At 42.1% G+C, this 23,674-nt stretch overlaps 1 protein-coding gene across 3 annotated transcripts in view; it reads right to left on the reverse strand.

Moving 5' to 3' along the window:
- MIER1 (MIER1 transcriptional regulator) overlaps positions 1 to 23,674 on the reverse strand; it is a 49,640-nt gene that overhangs the window by 23,228 nt on the left and 2,738 nt on the right. Inside the window, exons 2-4 of one of the 3 annotated variants that reach the window (XM_067467838.1) lie at positions 7,895 to 7,919; positions 5,601 to 5,746; positions 2,882 to 3,034 (exon numbers count right to left, since the gene is read on the reverse strand). In XM_067467838.1, coding sequence (XP_067323939.1) covers positions 2,882 to 3,034; positions 5,601 to 5,746; positions 7,895 to 7,919 — 324 coding nt within the window. Of the gene's footprint in view, positions 1 to 2,881; positions 3,035 to 5,600; positions 5,747 to 7,894; positions 7,920 to 23,674 lie in introns of those variants that run through there. The other 2 variants (XM_067467839.1, XM_067467840.1) reach the window with 2 other exon arrangements.

The following is a 23,674-nucleotide window of genomic DNA, read 5'->3' on the forward strand; positions in this document are numbered from 1 at the left end:
AAATTGGTCAATTGAATGCCAAAGGGCTTTTGAAGAACTGAAGCGCAAATTCACTGAAGAACCAGTATTAATCCACCCCGATTTAACCAAACCATTCGTGATCCATTGTGACGCATCAGATTGGGCGTACGGGGCGGCCCTGATGCAAAGGGACCCAGAAGGGAGGTTGAAACCATGCGGGTTCATCTCAAAAAAGTTCAGCGAAACTGAACGAAACTGGCCGGTGTGGGAAAAAGAGGCTCTGTCAGTAGTGAGGGCCCTAGAGACATGGAGGCACTTATTAGAAGGAAGCGGCATCCCCTTTGAAGTGTGGACCGACCATAAAAACTTACAATACCTCACTTCACCCAGGCAATTGTCAGCGAAGCAAATAAGATGGGGGCAGTATTTCAGCAGATTTGATTTCAAGCTGCGTTTCCAAAAGGGGAACCAAAATGTGGTCGCAGACGCGTTGTCAAGAATGCCGGAGGATGGGGGGAGGGGACGAGGCCCAAAGGGGAGCATATTCCCAGAACAGCAGTGGGGCATGGCAGTACAAACCCGAGCGCAAACGGAGCGCAATCAAAGGCTGGTGGGGGTTGAGAGCAAGGACGGGGGATGGGAGGAGGAGATAAGACAAGCATGCAGGGAGGATGAGTGGCTGGAAAGAAATAAGGAAAAGGTGGAATGGAAGGATGGATTGGGATTTGTGCACAGGAAGCTATATATCCCAGGCAACCTAAGGGAAAAAATGATGATTAGATGCCATGGCAACAAGGGGGCAGGACACTGGGGAGTGACGAAGACCCTGAAAATGTTGGCACGTCAGTGTTGGTGGCCCGGGATGAGGGGTGACACCAAAGTGTATGTATCCAAATGTAATGCGTGTGCACAAAGTAAGGCAACCACACAAAAGCCAACGGGGTTATTGCAAAAGGTGGCAGAGCCATCAAGACCTTGGAGGGTGATTGCTATGGACTTTGTGGGTGAACTTCCAGTCAGCAGAGGTCAGCGCTATATATGGACAGTGATGGATTTATTCTCAAAACAAGCACATTTCATAGCGCTGCCCAAATTGCCATCTGCAGAGAAATTGGCTGAATTGTTTATCAAACATATCTACCGGTTGCATGGTTGCCCGGACCAGGTGATTAGTGATCGAGGGGTACAATTTACAAGCATGCAGGGAGGATGAGTGGCTGGAAAGAAATAAGGAAAAGGTGGAATGGAAGGATGGATTGGGATTTGTGCACAGGAAGCTATATATCCCAGGCAACCTAAGGGAAAAAATGATGATTAGATGCCATGGCAACAAGGGGGCAGGACACTGGGGAGTGACGAAGACCCTGAAAATGTTGGCACGTCAGTGTTGGTGGCCCGGGATGAGGGGTGACACCAAAGTGTATGTATCCAAATGTAATGCGTGTGCACAAAGTAAGGCAACCACACAAAAGCCAACGGGGTTATTGCAAAAGGTGGCAGAGCCATCAAGACCTTGGAGGGTGATTGCTATGGACTTTGTGGGTGAACTTCCAGTCAGCAGAGGTCAGCGCTATATATGGACAGTGATGGATTTATTCTCAAAACAAGCACATTTCATAGCGCTGCCCAAATTGCCATCTGCAGAGAAATTGGCTGAATTGTTTATCAAACATATCTACCGGTTGCATGGTTGCCCGGACCAGGTGATTAGTGATCGAGGGGTACAATTTACAGCCAGGTTCTGGGAAGGTTTCATGCAATTGATGGGGGTGGAGAGGACCTTGAGCTCGGCGTTCCATCCCATGACCAATGGGGGGGTCGAGCGCACACAACAGACCTTGGGAATGTTCCTAAGAACGTACACAAACCAATGCCAAACTGACTGGGCCGATCTACTCCCGTTTGCGGAAATTGCGTACAATGGGGCCTGTCACGCATCCACAGGGAAATCCCCCTTTGAGGTAGTGTACGGCATGGAAGTAACCCCTTTACCCAAACTGCCGAGTTGGGGGGAAGAACTGGAGGGAAAGGAAGGATGGTCAGACAAAATGAAAGCTAACTGGGAGGGAGTGGCAAAGTCACTACGAGAGGCCCAACGGAAATATAAGTTGTTTGCAGATCGGAAAAGGAGGGAAGGTGACAAATTGGAAGAAGGGGATTTGGTATGGCTGAGCACAAAAAACCTTAAGCTAAATACCCCCTCTCGGAAGCTGTCTCCCAAATACATCGGTCCTTTTAGGATTTCAAACAAGGTGAATGAAGTGACATATACCCTGAAACTACCTAAGGTATTGGGGAAAATACACCCAACGTTTCATTGTAGTTTATTGAAAAAATACCAAGGTCCGCTAGATGAAGAAGGAACATAATGGTGACGTATATTTCCCTTCCAGGAAGAAGAAGAGGTGGAGGGGGACATTATGTCAGGACCCGGGTTCCTGGCCTTGGATGTTGGCGCAAAAAACCGGATTCCTGACATGGAGAACTGATAAGGGATTGCAGCTGGTGACCTTGGGAGGGCCCGTTGGTGGTTTGGCGGGGAATATTGCGCGGGATCTTTGTCAGGCGGGAAGAGGGGATTCGAATGTGGGGGAGGGTATATAAGGGTTGACTTGCGTCTGTGCGCCAATCTTGGCTTTCATTGTGTATATGCATCCAGTAGTAAAGGTTTCCTGATTGATTACGGATTGGCGTCCTGTGTCTTTTCTGGGAGCGGCTGCTGTGAGCTTACACCTATTTACACCACTGAAAGATAGAAACTGGCCATCAAACGCATGTCAGATTAAAATCCTGATATTTAAAAGAAGGTTTGCTTGATAACGCCAGTTTCACAGAACATATATTCTAACTTATCAAAGGCACTTGTTGGGGAACATGCAACACCACAGACCAATTTTTCAAATTAATAAATCTAACTCACTTTATTTTCTCCACTGCACCCACTGTTGTTATCATTATCTTCACCCTCACCCTCCTCCTCCTCCTCATCCTCCTCTTCTTCCTCTTCTGGTAGTGGTACAGTACCATCATAGCCATAAAGGCTAAGAAGCTCATGAATTGGCATATCACCTTCCTAAAAAGAATTAAAAAAGGAAATTATAATAATTCCACCAAATTTTTTATCAGTGTTGTAATCTGCATGTTGACTAATAACCTTCTCCCAACCCCAGAAATAAAATTCCAATCTATTCCCTTTGATTCCAATTTACTTGTTCTCTACCTAAAGCAGAGCAAAGAAAGGAGAAGCCAATGATGCTGTCTGTTATGGCAACAGCACAGCAATTTGTGTTTCAAGATCTATGAGGTTTACAAAGAAACAATAGCTCCTTTTGGTATACAGTACCTCCTGCCATGTGCAGTCTCTCCCTTTCCTGTAAACTGGAAGGTTGCTCTGCAAACCACTGACAACAAATCTTTGAAAGAAAGTTTACAGATAGTAGAGGGTATCCTCTGAAAAAACTGACAATATCTACTTTGTTGACGTTCGCTTCTAATACATTTAAACCATGTTTTCATACCCTGCTGTTTTTAATTGTTTTATTAGATAGGAATAATTTATTGTGTTTTTAACAATGTCTTTAGTTGGTAAACTTTGTTTGCTGGGCTTGGTCCCACATGTAAGCCGCCCCAAGTCTCTTTGGGGAGATGGTGGCGGGGTATAAAAATAAAGTTGTTATATTATTATTATTTTTCAATAGTGCTAAAATGTGTGCATGCACACCAAATAAAGATATGTGCACAAAATTATACTTAAAGAACTTGAAAAAAACTGCTTATAATTTTACAGTGTTGTTAGAGAAAAATGACGCCTGCTATAATTATTCATTTTAATAGTTTTTTTTCCACTAAATAGATCAACAATAAGTTGCATTGCTGGGTTGGTCACAAGTATGATAAAATCCTTCATTCTGCCTACTTCTACCACCAATATATAGTTCTCTCTCATTCATTGGTGACTGCAGATATATACTAACACATGATAGCAAAAATCATGAGGAATGAAACAATGGACACTGATAGCAAAAATTTTCAAGTCTAATTTCTAAGGTAGTACAGTATATGAGGACTAATATGGTAATGATTTATGGGTTTTCAGATCCTGGAGTGATGCTTTCAAAGTATCATATGTACATCTTCTGAAGCAATTATTTTTCATTCATGTTGAATAACATATGAAAATTACTTAATGAAGCCCAAACATATGGACATTACACAGCACTTCAATCCTAAAATATCCTGAGGGCTACTCTCACTACTGAACAAACCACCCATGGGCTAAAGTAGTCTGACATATTCTAGGTTTTGTCTGTGCTATACTGTATAAAAAGCGGGTGCTTCTGACCTTCATTATCACTTCGATTTATGAACATCTCGTTGTCTGACTGGTATGTAGTATAACACCATGAAAGAACTAGGAAATGACAATGTGAAGGGAAATACATTTCTCTGCTACCATTTGCTACATACCAAAAATTATGGGGAAGATGTCAGATAAATTAAATGCCACACCTACTGCTTGGCAGTGGGAACTTAATGTTAACATTAAGATGGGGGTATTCTCACTGCTCCCATTCCCCAACCAGGTCTGCTAGTCCAATACTTTGTTTTTAAGAAATAAAGGCTTCCTTATGCATCACAGGAAATCCCTAACAAACAAATTGAAGGGAATTTTAATACTTAGTTCATCTAACTGAAAGCAATATTTTTAAAAAATGTACACATTTGTGTAAAGTATTTACCAGACAAACTGGTTTTCACCTCATTCCTGCTGACATAATAAATCTTTCAAAAAACCTAAATTCTATGTAATTACTTCTTGATTCAAACATATTAATATCAGAATCCACAAAGCATTTCTGTATAAAGAGAGAAATTCAAAACTGTGACAAGTGAAGGAACTTAGTGCATGTAAATCAAATAGCTTACCTGGAAATATTTTTGATGAACTTTGTACTAAACATATAAGCTATAAAACTTTTTATTTCCCGTTCCTATTTCCCTTAAACTAGTGCTCCACATATTGCCAAATAACATTTTACATGTTTTTCTATTCCAATAGGAGATGGTCCAACAGGAACTAAGCAATTTCACTGTGTGTTTTATCTTGTCTTTTTGTGACACTTTTAAGCACTCCACTCATATGTTGCTTCAATGTGTGCCATCAACAAAGAAATGTAACCGGGGGGGGTGGGGGTGGGGGGGTGGTGGTGGAGAGAGAATCAACTGAAAATCTACAGAAAGAACAATAGGTGGAACAGTTTTTATATTCTGTGATTTTGCCTAGGGTCACCTTGAAGACTCCTTATACCCTTCACTCAATGCTATTATGCTATGACTTTAAGCTATTTAATCTATTTTGAAGACAGCTAGTGGGCTAGGATTCTGGGAGTCAAGGGTCTAAATTTACGCTCAGCCATCAAATCCCATTGGGTTAACTTGGGCAAGTCACATTTTCTCTATGAAAAGGCAATGGCAAACTTGCTAAGAAAGCCTGATGATGGAGTTGACTTGAAAGTGCATGACAATGAGTATTTCCATATAATAAACTATCATACCACTTTCAAGATTTGCCCACATATTTGCAGTTGGAATGTAAATATAATTTTAGAAATTTATTTAAAATATTTTCCAGCATTTACCCTTGTAAGATCTTCTATTTCTGAACTGAAGTTCGTTCCACCTTCCATCATTTCTTCTTCTTCTAATGTTCGTTCATCATCAAAATCATGAATCAGCATGTCAGCTGTTGGGTCAAATTCTTGGTCATCTGATGTCGCAGACCCTCCTAAAATTTGATTAATAATTTCAGGGTTGATCTTGACCATAGACTTCAGAACATTACCAATACTTTAAAATTAAAATTAAATCAAAAACTTTATGGGAAAAGCCATTTCTCTAAATAAATTATCAATAATAATTAAATCATTATTTAAGAAATATATAACATAACTTAAAGACTATCAGAAATCAAAGAATGATGAAATCAGACACTGCAATCCTATACTATACTATACTAAGCTGAATCGGACTTACTGCCAGTTAATCGAAAATCTATAAACACATCACGTATTATAAGCAGATATGATTTTAATTTGCTCCCAGTGAAACCATGCTATAAACATTGAGTTCTCATGAGGAAAAAATAATTCCAGGGTGCTGAAGAATTCTTAGCAGTGAAGCAACTTATACCACTTATAAAGTAAAGGTAAAGGTTTTCCCCTGACATGAAGTTCAGTCATGTCCGACTCTGGGGTGTGGTGTTCATCTCCATTTCTAAGCCGAAGAGCCGGCGTTGTCCATAGACACCTCCAAGGTCATGTGGCCGGCATGACTGCGTGGAGCGCAGTATATACCACATATACTCATGTATAAATCAAGGGCAGGTTTTGGGGTCAAAATTATGTATTGGTAATAAAGCTTCAGTTGAGACACTTTTCCTCATGATAACTCTTTCAAGAGAGAATTTCTCTTCCAAGGGGTAGATTTCTCACACTTCCTGTTGTCTCACCCCCATTCATAACTATGAGTCATTTGTATGTCAGATGTTTACAACTTTGGGACTACCTGTATTTATCCTACAATCTATATCCTTAACCCCGCTCTGTGCTGACTAATTATTGTGATTTGGACCTAAAGATCCTTCCCCACATACACTGATTCTTCAAAAGGTCACATAAGTCTCAAAGAGCTTTTAGAGGACCCATAACAGAATGGAGGGAAGCAAAACCTATTTATCCAAGCAGAACTCTGCTAGAAGGTATTTAGGTAAAAGTCAGTAAATTCTTCTGGTTCAGTAAAAAAACAAAAAACAAAACAAAACAAAAAACAACAGCAACTAAGAAACCACTTTCCAGCTTCTACTTTCAATCCTAAACTAACTTTCTGGACTACCATTCTAATAGACATGCACATTACTTTCTCCATCCACTGGCCCTCCCTGACACTAAGATGATGCTACTGCTCTGCATATGGGGAAACCAGACATTCCTTTTATGAGGCGTTCTCCTCTGATTTTCCCACTTAGTAAATAAATAAAAGGGAAGGCCTACCACCCTTCTTCTCTCATAATCTCCATATTGGACTACAGAATGTTGCAACTGTCAGTATATAGTGGATGATGCAATATAATTACAACAGAAATTCCAATTCAAAATAGTGGGAAAATCAGTAATGGGTAAAGTCTTGTCATGTAATCAGCACTTATTCTGTTGTGTTCCTGACAGAACCTTGCAAGGAGGAGTGGGGATACTTTAACCCAGTATGCCCAATGCCAACAAACATATAGCTATGACCATTCATTTTGATTTATAACATAGCTCAAACAAATATGTCTGTCTGTCTATCTGTCTATCTATCTATCTATCTATCTATCTATCTTGGTGTCTTGGTTTTTAGGCTTGTTCCTGGAGTTATTTGGGGTGTTGGTTAAGAAAATAGCATTTGATATAATGCATCAGCTCTAGTTTCTTAGATATGGTTATAACCATTTTATATGGGCAAACAGCCGAAAACTGGTATATTGCATATGTTTTTTATCTCAAAAACTAGAGCTGATGGGGGAAATTGGTGCCATGTTTAGAATCAGCACATCAAATATACACAGAAACACGTCTGTATTGGCCAGATATAATCATATACACTGCAGAGTGGGGACTAAGGGCCCTTCCACACAGCCATATAAACCATTATATCAAGGCAGAAAATCCCACAATATCTGCTTTGAACTGGGTTATCTGAGTCCACACTGCCATATATTCCAATTCAAAGCAGAAAATGTGGGATTTTATTCAGCTGTGCGGAAGGGGCCTCAGAGGACAAAATGAGAAGCCCAGAAAAGTGACTGCTACAAGCTAAAGCTATGTGATTATTTGCCAAACTATCATTTCAAGCAAAACTGGATAAATATAGGGTCAATATGAAAATAAATCTTTACCTGGGCTTGCTGATTCAACAGAAGGCTAAACCAAGGGCAGAGGGAGGGCCAGGGAAGGAAAGAAAAGAAAATGTTAAGTGAGCAAAACCAACTACTTAGCAATGCAACAAAAATATTCTGAATTACAATTAATATAAAATATATAATGCTTCATTGTTTTCACTTTTTTGTGTTCAAATTCAACATGGAATTGTCAAGAGAAATAACAACATACTTGTCTCAGTGGTAATGTTAAAAAAAACCAAAAGAAAGATGTCATACCAAGAAGAATTACTACATGCAATGAAATTCCTTGGTTTTCAATCATGGATAAAATGTTAAAAATAGTCAGAACAGAAGAGAGCCCACTGGAAAGTTTGGTCTATGTTGACAATGAAAGACGTATACTTCTCTGTCATTATTGTGTCTACCCTCCCAAGCTGTCAAGAGCCATAATGATGTAGACAAGTCCTACTCAAAATGGTGATCCTGGTCCAGGAGCCACTGACTGCTGGCTCCTGAAACATTTTCAGGAAAGAAAGAAAAAAAATGTAATTCAATGGAAACAAATTAAGTACCTGACACTCCCTCATATCAGACAGTTTGGAAGCAGCGATCTAAAGACGACCTATACCTACACAAGATTTTGTTTCAAAAGTCACTGAGATCTGCTGTGATTTGGAACCTGTAATTGATACAAACAGTGTGACTGTAGCTTTGCCTCATGCATGTGAAATAAGTAACTTTCAATCAGGACAACTCAAATATGTGTATAGGCCTCTTAGAAAAGTGATAAATGCCCTGTTTATGCTAGCCATTTTTGCTTCATAAATGGAGGCTGTGGGTATACCAACTGAGAGGGGAAATGAACTGCTGAACTGCTGATAATTAGTGGCTAATCTTCAATAGTTCTTTCTTGGAGTGCGTGATAGCATTTCGAAATTCAGGTCTGCAGCTTGGTGTGCTCATAAAGTCACTCCTGAGACTCAGTACTCAGGTTTTGACAACATCAAATACTGCATTTGCACACTAAAAACTAACATGGCAGCTGTGACCATTCCTAGAGACCTCTGGTTTACCCAATGAAAAAATACACACCAGAGGTGACAAGGAAGCCATTTGCACAGTGAAAATGTTAATGGGGCAACTGACCACAATAATGCAAGTCTTTGTTGCATCCCAATTGTAATGTGTTCTACATGTGGCTGCCTTCAAAAACGCTCAAAAATCTCAACTGGATTAAAGAGCTGCAGTTAGATTGCTAACAGACTGGCTAAAGGGAAGTTGCAATACTGGCTGCTGGTCTACTTCCAGGCACGATGCAAAGTGCTGGTCATTACCTATAAAGATCTATATGGGTTGGGTCCAGGCTGTTTGAAAGACCATATCTCCCTTGATGGATCCATTAGAACTCTAAATATTCTATAAAGAGGCTCTTCTCTCTGTCCCACCACCTTCCCATGTTTGTTTGGTGGAAACAAAGGAGACCTTCTTTTTAGAGGCTGCTCTCAGTCTCTAGAACTCCCTCCCTAGAGAGAACAGGATGGTTTCCTTTTTTGTTCTCTTTCTGTCTGCAACTCATGAGTCTTGTGCCACCTGTGTTTTGTAAATTGAACTGGGTGGGGTTTAAATGTTGTGCTGTTTTATGACTTGCAATATTTTAATTGATTTTAATGTTCTTAATATTTAATGTTTTACACTGTTTCCTTTTACACTAATTTTTATATTTTTATCTAAGTTTAGTGCAGTTTTAATCTAGATTATTTATAAGTTTGTTGCTAGCCCCCTCTAGGCCCATTATTGGGAGAAACGCAGGAGATAAATATATAGTAACACAACCAACAAAAAAAATTCACATATAAAATTATATATTACTCATTTATTACTCTCAATTTAATCTTTCAAGGGTAATATGAAGATATCTCTTACTTGAATATTTATAATGAATGCTGGACTGAGAAATGAAGAGAGGTGACACTGTCCTCATGAATGCAGACCCTTACTTTCAAAACACTTTTTATTACCCTATCATATTAATTAACACTGGAACATAAAATTAATGCAGCATCAGAAATTTGGGGAATGAGTTTCTTATAACAAATGAACAGCTGAAAAGTTTCAAACATGATGTATTGGAAACAAAGACAGAGGACACCCTTTTGAACTTTTGCATGAAGAACAGCAGCAACAAAATTATTACTTTTCTTTGCATGAGCTATTGTATACATTCCCATAGCAATGACATAATCAAAAAAGCATGGTTAGCATCACATGATCAGCATGTGTGTGCAGAAAAATGATTAAAAGAAAGAATCTAGTAAAACAAAACTATTATTTTACCAATTCTGAGTTTAGTGTAATTTAATGTAGATGACAGGCTGATGTCATGAAACAGATGAATATACAAATGATTTAGAGAAAAGGTTTGCTAAAATTCAATTAAAAACAGGATTTATATATTTGTGGATCAGACTGGTTTTAGCTGGGGTAGTCCTTTCAACTAGTTAAAAGGCAAATGCTTACTAAAGATCTATTATAATTTATTTTAAAGTCAAACATTGTTAATTAGCTAGTTAAGTAATCAAGGGGGAAAATATGATAAATATCAGAACGCAATTTTGGAGAAAGCAGAAACAGGTTTCTCAAATTCTCAGTTATAATGTATATTGGAAAAAATAGATGAGTGAATTGCACATTAAAAATTAGGGTGGGGTGAAATACATGGAGAAAGAACATCAAATGAAATGTGGAAAAATTGTCTGTAACAATGTACATATGTACCCACTTTGTCTTTAATAAAAATGCAACTGAATTATTGATCTCATGGTTTATTATTTTCTTAAGATTATCTAACATGTATGAAAATTGTATGCATATTCATTAGAATTGTGGGACAGGAACAGCATGTTTTATATGTTGGTGGTGATACTGTTCCAAATAAGAGATGCTGAAAAATATTTATTTTCAATATTAATTATATTTTTCAATATGAGTATACCTATAAAAGCCAGAATCTTATCAACAAAACTAGGAAGAGGTTAGTTCCCTCTATACAGAAAATTGTTCATCTCCCAAACCAGCACTGGTGGGCTGGAAAATCTTTTGGAGCTGTTTTTAATGGCATGGGTGATGAAAGGAATGTGGGGAAGAAACAGCCACTGCCCTTACAGGGATACAGTGACATAATTATGGATGCAGACATCTATATATATAATAAAGAAGAGTGTTTGTTTGTATAGGACAGAGGAATTGTGGAGGGCGGTGTATGTGCCAGCGTTCTGATTGGCTGCCGCTGTGGTGCTATTTGCATATGGTCTCTGATTGGGCAGCTTCAATAGGAGCCCCTGGTGGAGAAGAGGGTTCATGGCAGAAACGGGGCATGACAGAAGGAAATTTGCATATGGTCTCTGATTGGCCAGCCTCAAATGCAAGATTCCGAGATGAGAAAGAGAGGAAAGGAAAAGCCGGGGGCTGGGTCAGAACACTACCAATACAGACCGAAATAGGCACACAGAGCCCCCATCACCCACTCTACATCCTACTGCAGTTTGGAGGAATATGAACCATGGATGATGGGACTTGCAGTACCATCACTCCCATTCTGAGACCGCTGTTAACCTCATCCAATGACTGATCAGGACCAAACTTCGCACATAGACCTCTCATGACCCACTTTACGTCCTGGTGTGGTTTGGCCGGAGATGGACCATGGATTATGGGACTTGCAGTACCATTGCTCAATTCTTGAGACCACTGCAACCCTCATCCAATTACCGATAAAGACCAAACTTGGCACACAGAGTCCCCATGACCCACTCTACATCCTGGTGCACTTTTGAGGAGGACAGACCATGGATGATGGGACTTGAAGTACCTCCACTCCCTTCCCAAGACAGCTGCAACCCTCATCTAATGTCTGACCAAGATCAAACTTGGCACACAGAGCCCCCATGACCCACTCAGCATCCTGCTGCAGTTTGAAGGAGGATCGACTTTGGATGATGGGACTTACAGTACCATCACTCACATTCTGAGACCGCTGTTAACCTCATCCAATGTCTGATCAGGACCAAACTTGCCACATAGACCTCTCATGACCCACTTTACGTCCTGGTGTGTGTTTGGCTGGGGATAGACCATGGATTATGGGACTTGCAGTACTTTTGCGAAATTCCTGAGACCACTCATCCAATTACCGATAAAGACCAAACTTGGCACACTGAGTCTCCATGACGCACTCTACATCCACGTGCAGTTTGAAGGAGGGTGCACCATGGACGATGGGACTTGCAATACCTGCACTCCCTTCCTAAGGCCATTACAACTGCCAACAATGATGGATCAGGACCACAATTTACACAGAGACCCAGCATGACCACTCTACATCCTGGTGTGGTTTGGAAGAATTTGACAATGGATAATGGGACTTGCAGTCACTTCACTTACTTCCTGAGACCACTGAGACCCTCGCCAATGACTCATCAAGACTAAACTTGGCACATGGAGCTCCAATGACACACTCTACATCCTAGTGCAGTTTGGAGGAGGACAGACCATGGATGATGGGACTTCAAGTACCTCCACTCCCCAAGATGCTGCAAAACTCATCTAATGACCAATCAAGACCAAAGTTGGCACACAGAGCCCCCATGACCCACTCTACATCCTGCTGCAGTTTTGGAGAAGGGTGGACCATGGATGATGGAACTTCCAGTACCTTCACTCACATTCTGAGACCTCTGCAAACCTCATCCAATGACGGATCAAGACCAAACTTGGCACATAGACCTCTCATGACCCACGTTACGTCCTGGTGTTGTTTGGAAAAAATTGGAGATGGATGATGGGACTTGCAGTACCTTTGCTCACTTCCTGAGACCACTGAGACCCTCGCCAATGACTAATCAAGACTAAACTTGGCACATGGAGCTCCAATGACCCACTCTACATCCTGGTGCAGATTGGAGGAGGACAGACCATGGATGATGGGACTTCAAGTACCTCCACTCCCTTCCAAAGATTGCTGCAACCCTCTTCTAATGATCAATCAAGACCAAACCTGCCACATAGAGCCCCCATGATCCACTCTACATTCTGCTGCTGTTTGAAAGAGGATGGACTTTGGATGATGGGACTTGGAGTACCTTCACTCACTTACTGACTCCACTGCCACCCTCATCTAATGACTGATAAAGACCAAACTTGGCACACAGAGCCCCCATGACCCACTCTATACCCTGCTGCTGTTTGTAGGAGGATGGGCCATGAATGATGGGACTTCAAGTACCTTCACTCTCTTCCTGAAAATAATGCAGCCATTATCCAAAGACCAATAAAGACCAAACTTGGCATACAGAACCACCATTACCCACTTTCTCTAATAACCCGGGCAACGCCGGGTCCCCAAGCTAGTCAAAAATAAAGAAAAGCCATACTTTTACAAGACATCAGCAGCACAACATTATGCAAAGTTCTGGAAAAGGAAAAGAATGACCATTTAATTAAATAGTTGTATAAGTAAATCACAGGGTTTAGTACCTTGTGAAAATTACACAGGTCCTTTGAGTAAAGCAGAGACACACCAGTAAAGTTTAGGATATTTGGCAAGTAACACCAGGTTTGAAACCTTGAGGGAGTACTTCTGGTGTACTTAGATGTGGAGCAACAACGTATAGTGATCTTTCTTCACAGTCTAAGATATATAATGTTTAGATCTTTGACAAGTGTTAGTATGTTGAGGTTTGTAAAATGATTTAATGTTTTAAAATTCAACAAGAACAGTAATGTCTAAATGTGTGATCTGTTTCATAAAGCAATCTGTTTCTCGCTTTCTTATCAATGGAAAGTTGTCAATGTGTTAAGGTTTAATGGTCAATACTCCTTGTAATGTGTCTGGAAGGTTTATGCATATAATTAATGCATAGGAACAGTTAAGAAAGCTATAACCTGTATCAAATAGTATCACTGCTCTACTACATTATCCACTACAATAAAGAGTATAAATTTAAAGTTAACACAAAGACACCATTTGGCAGTTTTCCACTGTGTGGTGTCTGTTAAAACATCACCTATAGATGTTCTTTTGGGGACTAGTGGAGAAAATCTAATGCAACTACTAGCAGGATTTCTGTTCATCAATATCACAATGACAATGGCTTTAGGCCGGGACATGGAACTGAGACAGCCTTGGTAGATGATCTTTGCCGGGAGCTGGAAAGGGGGAGTGTGTCCCTGTTAGTTCTGCTGGACCTCTCAGCAGCCTTCGATACCGTCAACCATGGTATCCTTCTGGGACGCCTCACAGATATGGGACTTGGGGGTACTGCTCTGTAGTGGCTCCGGTCCTTTCTTGAGGGACGGTCCCAGGTGTTATTGGGTGACACCTGTTCGGCCCCACAACCATTGTTGTGTGGAGTCCCATAGGGCTCAATTCTGTCCCCGATGTTGTTTAACATCTACATGAAGCCGCTTTGGGAGATCATCCAGAATTTCGGAATGAGGTGTTATCTCTATGCAGATGATGCCCAAATCTGTCACTCCTTCTCACCTGTCACCAAGGAGGCTGTCCAGACCTTGAACCGGTGCTTGGCGGCTGTGTCGGACTGGATGAGAGCTAACAAATTGAAATTGAATCCAGACAAGACAGAGGTCCTACTGGTCAGTCACAAGGCCGAACAGGGCATAGGGTTACAGCCTGTGTTAGACAGGGTTACACTCCCCCTAAAGATGCAGGTTCGCAGCTTGGAGTGATCCTGGACTCATCACTGAGCCTGGAACCCCAGGTCTCGGCGGTGGCCGGGAGAGCTTTTGCACAATTAAAACTTGTGCGCCAGTTGCGCCCGTACCTTGGGAAGTCTGATCTGGCCACAGTGGTCCACGTTCTTGTTACATCCCGAATAGATTACTGCAACGCACTCTACGTGGGGCTGCCTTTGAAGACTGTTCGGAAACTTCAATTAGTCCAGCGGGCGGCAGCCAGATTACTCACCAGAGCGTCATATAGGGAGCATACTACCCCTCTGTTATGTCAGCTCCACTGGCTGCCTATCCAGTTCCGAGCACAATTCAAAGTGCTGGTTTTGACCTACAAAACCCTATATGGTTCCGTCCCAGCATATCTGTCTGAAAGTATTTCCCTCTAGGGAAGGAAGGAAGGGAGGGGGGACAAAGAAGACCAAAGTAATTGGCAAGAAAAAACGCCAACATTTCAAACATCTGATGAAATAGAGATTAAGACCCTGGTCAGGAACTGCGGCATGGAGGAGGGGAGGTGTTCCACTAACCGAGGGGCCCCCATAGAGGTCGTGGTGGGAAGGAGGAGATGCTGGAAAAGGAGACCTCAAATTCGGCCAAATTCGGACCATTTATCCAAAACATTAACAATTCCAACTCGGTCTCCTAAGGTAAATTGGTGTAACCAGGTGAGCGGACCCTCTGGACTGAAGGTGGTGCTGTTGAACGCCAGATCTGTCAACGGAAAAACGACCTGGATCCAGGACCTAATCCTGGACGAGCGGGCAGATCTGGCGTGCATCACGGAGACCTGGTTAGATGAAGCTGGAGGAGTAAATCTGACCCAGCTTTGTCCTCCGGGCTTCTCCGTGCAGCACCAACCGAGATCCGGAGGGCGGGGAGGCGGGGTCGCAGTGGTCTATAGAGATTCCATCCATCTGACCAGGTGCCCCATCCCGCAGACCGCAAATTTTGAAAGCGTGTACCTGAGGGTGGGATGACCGGGACAGAATAGGGATTCTGTTAGTGTACCGTCCACCTTGCTGCACTACAGTCTCCCTACCTGAGCTAGCGGGGGTGGTCTCGAGCCTGGCGTTGAAGTCTCAACAGCTCCTTGTGCTGGGAGACTTCAACATCCATGCCGAGGCGACCCTCACAGGTGCGGCTCAGGACTTCATGTCTGCCATGGCAACCATGGGGCTGTCCCAACAAATATCTGGCCCCACCCACTGTGCTGGACACACATTGGATTTGGTTTTCTGCCAGGGATGGGAACAGGGTGGCGGTGTGGAGGAGCTGTCCATCTCACCGTTGCCATGGACCGACCACTTCCTGATCAGATTTAGGCTCACTGCGCCCCCTAACCTCTGCAAAGGTGGAGGACCTATTAAGATGGTCCGCCCCAGGAGGCTGCCCTTGAAGACGGCCCGGAAGCTTCAGCTGGTTCAGCGCGCGGCAGCCATGTTACTAACTGGAGCGGGTGGCAGGGAGCACACAACGCCCTTGTTGTCCCAGCTCCACTGGCTGCCGATTTGCTACCGGACCCAATTCAAGGTGCTGGTTTTGGCCTACAAAGCCCTAAACGGTTCCGGCCCAAAATACCTTTCCGACCGCATCTTGGCCTACGAGCCCACGAGGACCTTGAGATCGTCTGGGGAGGCCCTTCTCTCGATCCCGCCTGCCTCACAGGCACGGCTGGCGGGGACGAGGGAGAGGGCCTTCTCGGTGGTGGCCCCCCGGCTGTGGAACACTCTCCCTGCACACATCAGACAGGCGCCTTCCCTCATGTCCTTTCGAAAAAGCCTTAAGACATGGCTGTTCGAGAGGGCATTTAATTAAGTGCTAAACAATACGGTAATGAGAACTGGAATGGAACAAGGAATATGAGACTGGCTATGATTCCACTAAGAGACGAAGCGGATTTTTAGTGTAGTCTGTAATTGTTGTATAGTTTATATGTTGTTGAAACTGGCTTTTTTGTAATTGTCTTTTATGTGTACTGTACACCGCCATGAGTCGCCCTTATGGGCTGAGAATGGCGGTTAATAAGTGCATCAAATAAATAAATAAATAATACATCCCACCTCGGAGTTTAAGATCTTCTGGGGAGGCCGTTCTCTTGGCCCCACCTCTATCACAAGTGAGGTTGGTGGGGATGAGAAGCAGGGCTTTCTCGGTGGTGGCCCCTCACCTGTGGAATTCACTCCCCGGGGAAATTAGGTCATCGACATCCCTCATCTCTTTTAGAAAGAAAATGAAAACATGGATGTGGGACCAGGCTTTTGGGTAATCTGGCAGATAGACAGAGGACAATTGATGACTAGAATTGATAGGATTTGACAATGTGGAATGAATTTACGGACTCTGAGCTGGCAAACATTGAGCACTGGATTGGTTTTATTGATTATGATGTATAATTGATTGTTTTAATTGCTGTTTATATATGTTTTATCTTATTGTTTGTGTTGGTATCGAATTATGCCTTTTGTAAGCCGTCCTGAGTCCCCCCCTCGGGGGGTTGAGAAGGGCGGGGTAGAAGTGCATAAAATATAAATAAATAAATAATTTAAAATCGAACAACCCCTTTCCCATTTGTATAGAAATTTTAAAAATGCAAAGTAAGAATTCTGGAAGTGAAGGATATAAACAATGTCCTCCTGCTCCCAACTTCACTGGATTTTGCATGGATTGTATTTTTAATTTGTTCAAATGAAGTCTGAATGAACTTGTGAAGCTTGCTGGTGGCAAACATATTTAGAATAATGATCACAAATAGACAGAAGTACAATTGTGCTTCCAGACCCCTTTAAAGGAGTTTAAAAAACCGACTTTAAAATAGTTAATGAGGGGCAAAAAAAATCAATTTCATTCGTCAATGCAATCTGACTTGGTGTTTACTGTCTAGGAAAGAAGTATAAAATACTGCTAAAATAATCAAGTCACCTCAAAAAGATTGATGTGATATCACTTAAAAATGAAACAGCTAATGATATAGAAACTACATCTATACTGTGATCTACCTAAAACCATGTTTATAGTTGTGATCACTGCACTTCAAGAAAAGATTGTATAACTGGAAAATGTACAGAAAGGGATAACTGAAGTGATCATGGACTGAAGAAATACTCCTATGAGACAAGGCTAAAATATTTAGGGGATTTTAATCTTAAAAACAGAACAGACCTGTATAGAGATTTACAAAATTATGCTTGGTCAAAGAAAAATGTACAAAAACATTTTTCTTCCCTTCTCATATTACTATAACCAAAGTTATGCAATACAATTGAATAATGGGAACGAAGTGTGGAAAAGATTATTTTTAAGGTTATAACTCCCAGAATCCCATGGCTATCATAGCTGGTAGCTAATTCTGAAAGCTGTAGTCCAAAAACATTACTTTGCAACGCTACAGATAGAAGACAGTTAAGAGGAAACATTTATTCACATAGTGAATGACAGAAATTGTTCCTATAAGATGGGGTGTTGTCCACCAACCTGAAAAGCTTTAAAAGGGCAATAGTCAAACCCACAAAGACTATTTATTTACTATTTATTTATTTACTGCGCTTATAGACCGCCGTTCTCAGCCCTGGGGCGACTCACGGCGGTGTACAACATGTAAAATCAGGTGCAATTTACAACATAAGCCAACATCAACTAGCAATATCAAAAACAACATTAAACAACATCAATATCAATAATACAATTACAATAAGTCATTCGCGACGTCTCATCGTTGAACCACAATCCAAATCTCGTTATCCATGTTCCGTTCCAATCGTCATTGCCAATTGTTGCCGCACTACTCAAACGCCTTCTCAAACAACCACGTCTTTAATCTCTTGCGGAATGTCATAAGGGAGGGTGCCAGTCTGATGTCCGCAGGAAGGGTGTTCCACAGCCGGGGGCCACCACCGAGAAGGCCCTATCCCTCGTCCCCCCTAGGCGTGCCTGTGAGGCAGGCGGGATCGAGAGAAGGGCCTCCCCGGACGATCTCAAAGTCCTCGTGGGCTCATAGGCCGAGATGCGGTCAGACAGGTATTTTGGGCCGGAACCGTTTAGGGCTTTGTAGGCCAACACCAGCACCTTGAATTGGGCCCGGTAGCAGATCGGCAGCCAGTGGAGCTGGTACAACAAGGGCGTTGTATGCTCCCTGCGTCCCGCTCCTGTTAGTAACATGGCTGCCGCGCGCTGGACTAGCTGGAGCTTCCAGGCCGTCTTCAAGGGCAGCCCCACGTAGAGAGTGTTGCAGTAGTCAAGACGGGATGTGACCAGAGCGTGTACTACCGTGGCCAAGTCAGACTTCCCGAGGTACGGGCGCAGCTGGTGCACGAGCCTGAGCTGTGCAAATGCTCCCCTGGTCACCGCTGAGACCTGGGGCTCCAGGCTCAACGATGAATCCAGGATCACACCCAAGCTGCGAACCTGCGCCTTCAAGGGGAGTGCGACCCCATCCAGCACAGGCTGTAACCCTATACCCTGTTCGGCCTTGCGACTGACCAGGAGTACCTCTGTCTTGTCTGGATTCAATTTCAATTTGTTCACCCTCATCCAGACCGTTACAGCGGCCAGGCACCGGTTCAGGACCTCGACCGCCTCCTTAGTAGCAGGTGGGAAGGAGTGACAGTTGGACATCATCTGCGTACAGATGACACTGCACCCCGAAACTCCGGATGATCTCACCCAGCGGCTTCATGTAGATATTAAACAGCATGGGGGACAGTATAGAGCCCTGTGGAACCCCACAAGTCAAAGGATGTGGCGTTGAACAGGTGTCCCCCAATAACACCTTCTGGGTGCGACCCTCCAGAAATGACCGGAGCCACTGTAGAACAGTGCCCCCGAGACCCATTTCCGCAAGGCGCCCCAGAAGGATACCGTGGTCGACGGTATCGAAGGCCGCTGAGAGGTCCAGAAGCACCAACAGGGACACACTCCCCCTGTCTAGCTCCCGGCGCAGATCATCCACTAAGGCGACCAAGACCGTCTCAGTTCCATGCCCCGGTCTGAAACCAGACTGTGCCGAATCCAGATAATCCGTGTCTCTCAAGAATACCTGGAGTTGTGAGGCCACTACGCTTTCCAGGACTTTGCCCAAAAAGGGGAGATTGGAAACTGGCCAAAAGTTGTCAAATCTAGTGGGGTCCAGTGATGGTTTTTTCAACAGCAGTTTGATAATAGCTTGTTTTAAGCTTGCTGGAATCTCGCCTTCCCGAAGGGAGGCGTTAACCACCACCTTAACCCACTCAGCCAATCCCCCTCTGGCCTCCTTCAGAAGCCAGGATGGGCAGGGGTCTAGGATGGACGTAGTAGGCCTCATTCCTCCAAGTATCTTGTCCACATCCTCGGGCTTCACCAATTGAAAAGAATCCATCAAAATAGGACAAGCAGGTGCTCGTGTCACATCCTCAGAGACTGCATTTAATATGGTGTCCAGACCGGAACGGATCAAAGCGACTTTGTCTGCGAAGAACCGAGCAAATGCTTCGCAGCGCGTGGCCGAATTGTCAGGGCTCCCGCCTAGAGTGGAGGGAGTTAAAAGACCTCTGACAATCCGGAACAACTCCGCCGGACGGTTCCTTGCAGACGCAATAGTGGCCGCAAAGAAAGTTTTCTTTGCGGCTTTTATTGCCGCGGCATATGCCCTTAAAAAGGACACAAACCGTGTTCGATTTGACTCGCTCGGATCTGAACGCCACACGCTCTCTAGTTCCCTCTTCCTTCGCTTCATCACTGCCAACTCCTCAGTAAACCAAGGAGCTGGTTTAGCTCGGCTACTTGAGAGGGGATGTTCCGGAGCGATCGTGTCAATTGCCCTGGACATCTCTCCTTTCCAGAGAGCAACCAAGGCATCAACAGGGTCACCTACCGAGGTGGCGGGAAACTCCCCAAGAGCCGTCAGGAATCCATCCGGATCCATAAGCCTCCTGGGGCGGACCAACTTAATGGGTCCTCCACCTTTGCAGAGGTTGGGGGGCGCAGTGAGCCTAAATCTGATCAGGAAATGGTCGGTCCATGGCAACGGAGAGATGGTCAACTCCTCAACACCGCCACCTTGCTCCCATCCCTGGCAGAAAATCAAGTTTGTTCCTCTGTACATTATTTCTAAGAGTATCAGAAACAGTACGTCCCTCTGTACTAGATTATTTCTAATTGTTCAATGACATGATGGCAACTTATGGTTGTTAAGAATTTAAAATTTGTCATTGCCAAAGGTTTGTGTCAAAAACACACCCAGAATCCCCTAAAACATTGGTTCCCAACCTTTAGTCCTCCAGTTGATTTGGAGTTCAACTTCAAGAAATCCTGAAGTGCAAAACACATGGAGGGCCAAAGGTTGGGAACGACTGCCCTAAAACCACACACTTTGTAGCCATTTACACTGACCATTTAATGCAGTTTCAACCCAATATTGAAGAAAGTGGTTTCATTGAGCAGATGATTACACAGGAAATCCTGGAAACATCCAGATGTTGATTACACAAACACAGATCACTTATTTACATTAAAGGATTTCTTTTGTATGCTTTTGAGGGGGTTTGTTGTCTGGTCACAATGGTTTGAAGCCAACTTCAAACTGCATTAAATCGTCAGTGTAGATAAGAATACAGTGTCCACACACACATTCATTCCATGAATTTTAGTATTTTGCCTCTTTTTAACGAAAGAAAGGAGTGTATTCGCTTCAAAGAACTCAATATAAGAAAACAATAAATACTGAAACCTCTTGGGCTTTTATTATATCTCAAAGTAGATACTGACCCGCCCCTGTAAAGAAAAACACGTTTGGTGGGGATGAGAGACAGGGCCTTCTCAGTGGTGGCCCCTCGGCTATGAAATGCCCTTCCTGGGGACATTAGATCAGCCCACTCCCTCTTAACATTTTGGGAAAAAGTCAAGACTTGGTTATTTGAACAAGTGTTTGAAAATGTAAGATAGATGACATAGGAATTGGAATGACTGGACGAAGGGATTGGACAATGTTTTTATTAGGAGACATAATTTATGTATATTTTTAATACTATTGTTATGGTTTTATATTATGTTTTCATGCTTTCAAATGTTTTATAGCGTATTGGGCATTGAATCGTTGCCTCTGTAAACCGCCCTGAGTTGCCTGAGGGCTGAGAAGGGCAGTATACAAATAAATAAAAATACTGTCAAATTGCAATTCTAAACATATGTGTCAATTAAATAAATACTCAAAAGCACAACTCTGAAAAATTATTTCAGTCTTAAAGACGAAGTTTTTTTAAGGATCTTATCAATACTACATCTGGAATTGAACTTAGAGAACAGGGTTTTCTAATTACCTATAAACCAGGCCTAACCCTCTCAACAGACAGCATAAACATGGTGGCTAGCATGTCACTTAAAGTAGGGATAAATTCTGCATTTGTGGAAAACCCTAGGTTGTACCAAGTTAATCACAACTGCAGTCATGACTACAAGCACCAAGACTAGGATTTGCTACTTACCCATCTTGTGTCATGTCATATTTTATGCAGAGGCAAAATTAACCAAAAAAAAAACAAACAAAAATCCAGTGACAAGTGTTTATGAAAATAAAATTCTGTCAGTGAGAAGTATGCCAGATGTACTGGCATTTTCAGAAGAACCACAAAATGTTCAGAAATGCATTAAACTTGAAAATTAATAAAATAGCAAAAAAATAATAATGACCAGGCACACTCAACAGTTACAGTCTGTGCAAGAAATAATGCTGATAGAAGAATTAGTAAATAGTATCTTTGTTTTTTAAAAAAGAAGAGGGATTTCAGGGTGGTATGGCTTAAAATATAAAAACAAGATAAAATTTAAACAAATCAAAGCATACTATAAAACATTATGATGTTCAGAATGGCTGGTTGGAATCCTTGAACCAATGATACACTTTTTAGGAAGCTGCAGATACACTGGAACATTTCGATACAGATTCCAATACTAATCTCTGGAGGTATCAAGTTACTAATGATTGCATATACCTAAGAAATTTCTCAAACAATAAAATGATGATTTCCAAAGTGTATTTACAGATGGCTGAAATAACAAATACACAAACTAGTGGATAATGATCCACTAAATACAGTGGAATTTACTTTTGAATCACCAATAGTAGGATTTGGTTGCACATGTTTTCTTGCCTGACAAATTAAAAGCCTCTTGGAAGTATTTTGCAATTCTATATCTATCAAATCTAAACCACACCAATCTATAAGTGTTGTGGACAAGGTGTACCATTGATCACTAGTGTCTTAAAGCATGCTTCATGATCCTAACAGCAGCAAAAAGTTCTGTTTTAAATGTGACAGACTTCCATGATGTCTCTTGACCTTTTGAAATTTGTGTTCTCTACCATAAGAATGATATCAATTCAACCTTAAGGTATAATAGATGCAGCTATTACCATGAATCTAAATTATTTTCTACATTATACTGCAACTCTTCATGTTGATTCAACAATACCAATAAATTCAGTAACAGTATATCAAACGGTAAGAATTAACAACTTCTCTTAACAGTTTTGTAAATTCATATCAGGTAGACTGGAGAATGTCACTGAAACCAACACCTATATGGCCATATTCCAAACAACTAATGAGAAAGACTTCAAGGGGTTTTTTAATAACCACATTCCATCCTCTGGCTCGATAAATACAACATGCAAAGCAAACGTGTAGACTTCGTATCTTAGATCTTTGAATCACCAAAAATAAAAGTAAAAAATTAGGTTCCACTCCTTATTAAAGGAGCTAAAATGAATGGTTTCACTAGGCCTAGAAAATGTACAAAGTTGTTTATTATTGCCTCTTCCATTGTGGCATCCTGATACTATAATGTCTAGTTGTTTTGGTGTGTTGAGTTTTCTTGCCCATGTTGTTTTGATCTAAGGATCATTTCAAAACTAATTTAAAATAAAGATTAAGAGTAAAACACCTTTTACTCTCAGTATCTATTTTTAATAATTATTTTGCTGCTAATTGTATTTATTTTATTGCTTTGTTTACTATGCTTTTAGAACTTCTATATAATCCACTGTGAAGTGCAGAATTCCATACATATCACAAA

This window comes from Anolis sagrei, chromosome 4 (assembly GCF_037176765.1).
Source record: "Anolis sagrei isolate rAnoSag1 chromosome 4, rAnoSag1.mat, whole genome shotgun sequence".
NCBI classification, from domain to species: domain Eukaryota; kingdom Metazoa; phylum Chordata; class Lepidosauria; order Squamata; family Dactyloidae; genus Anolis; species Anolis sagrei.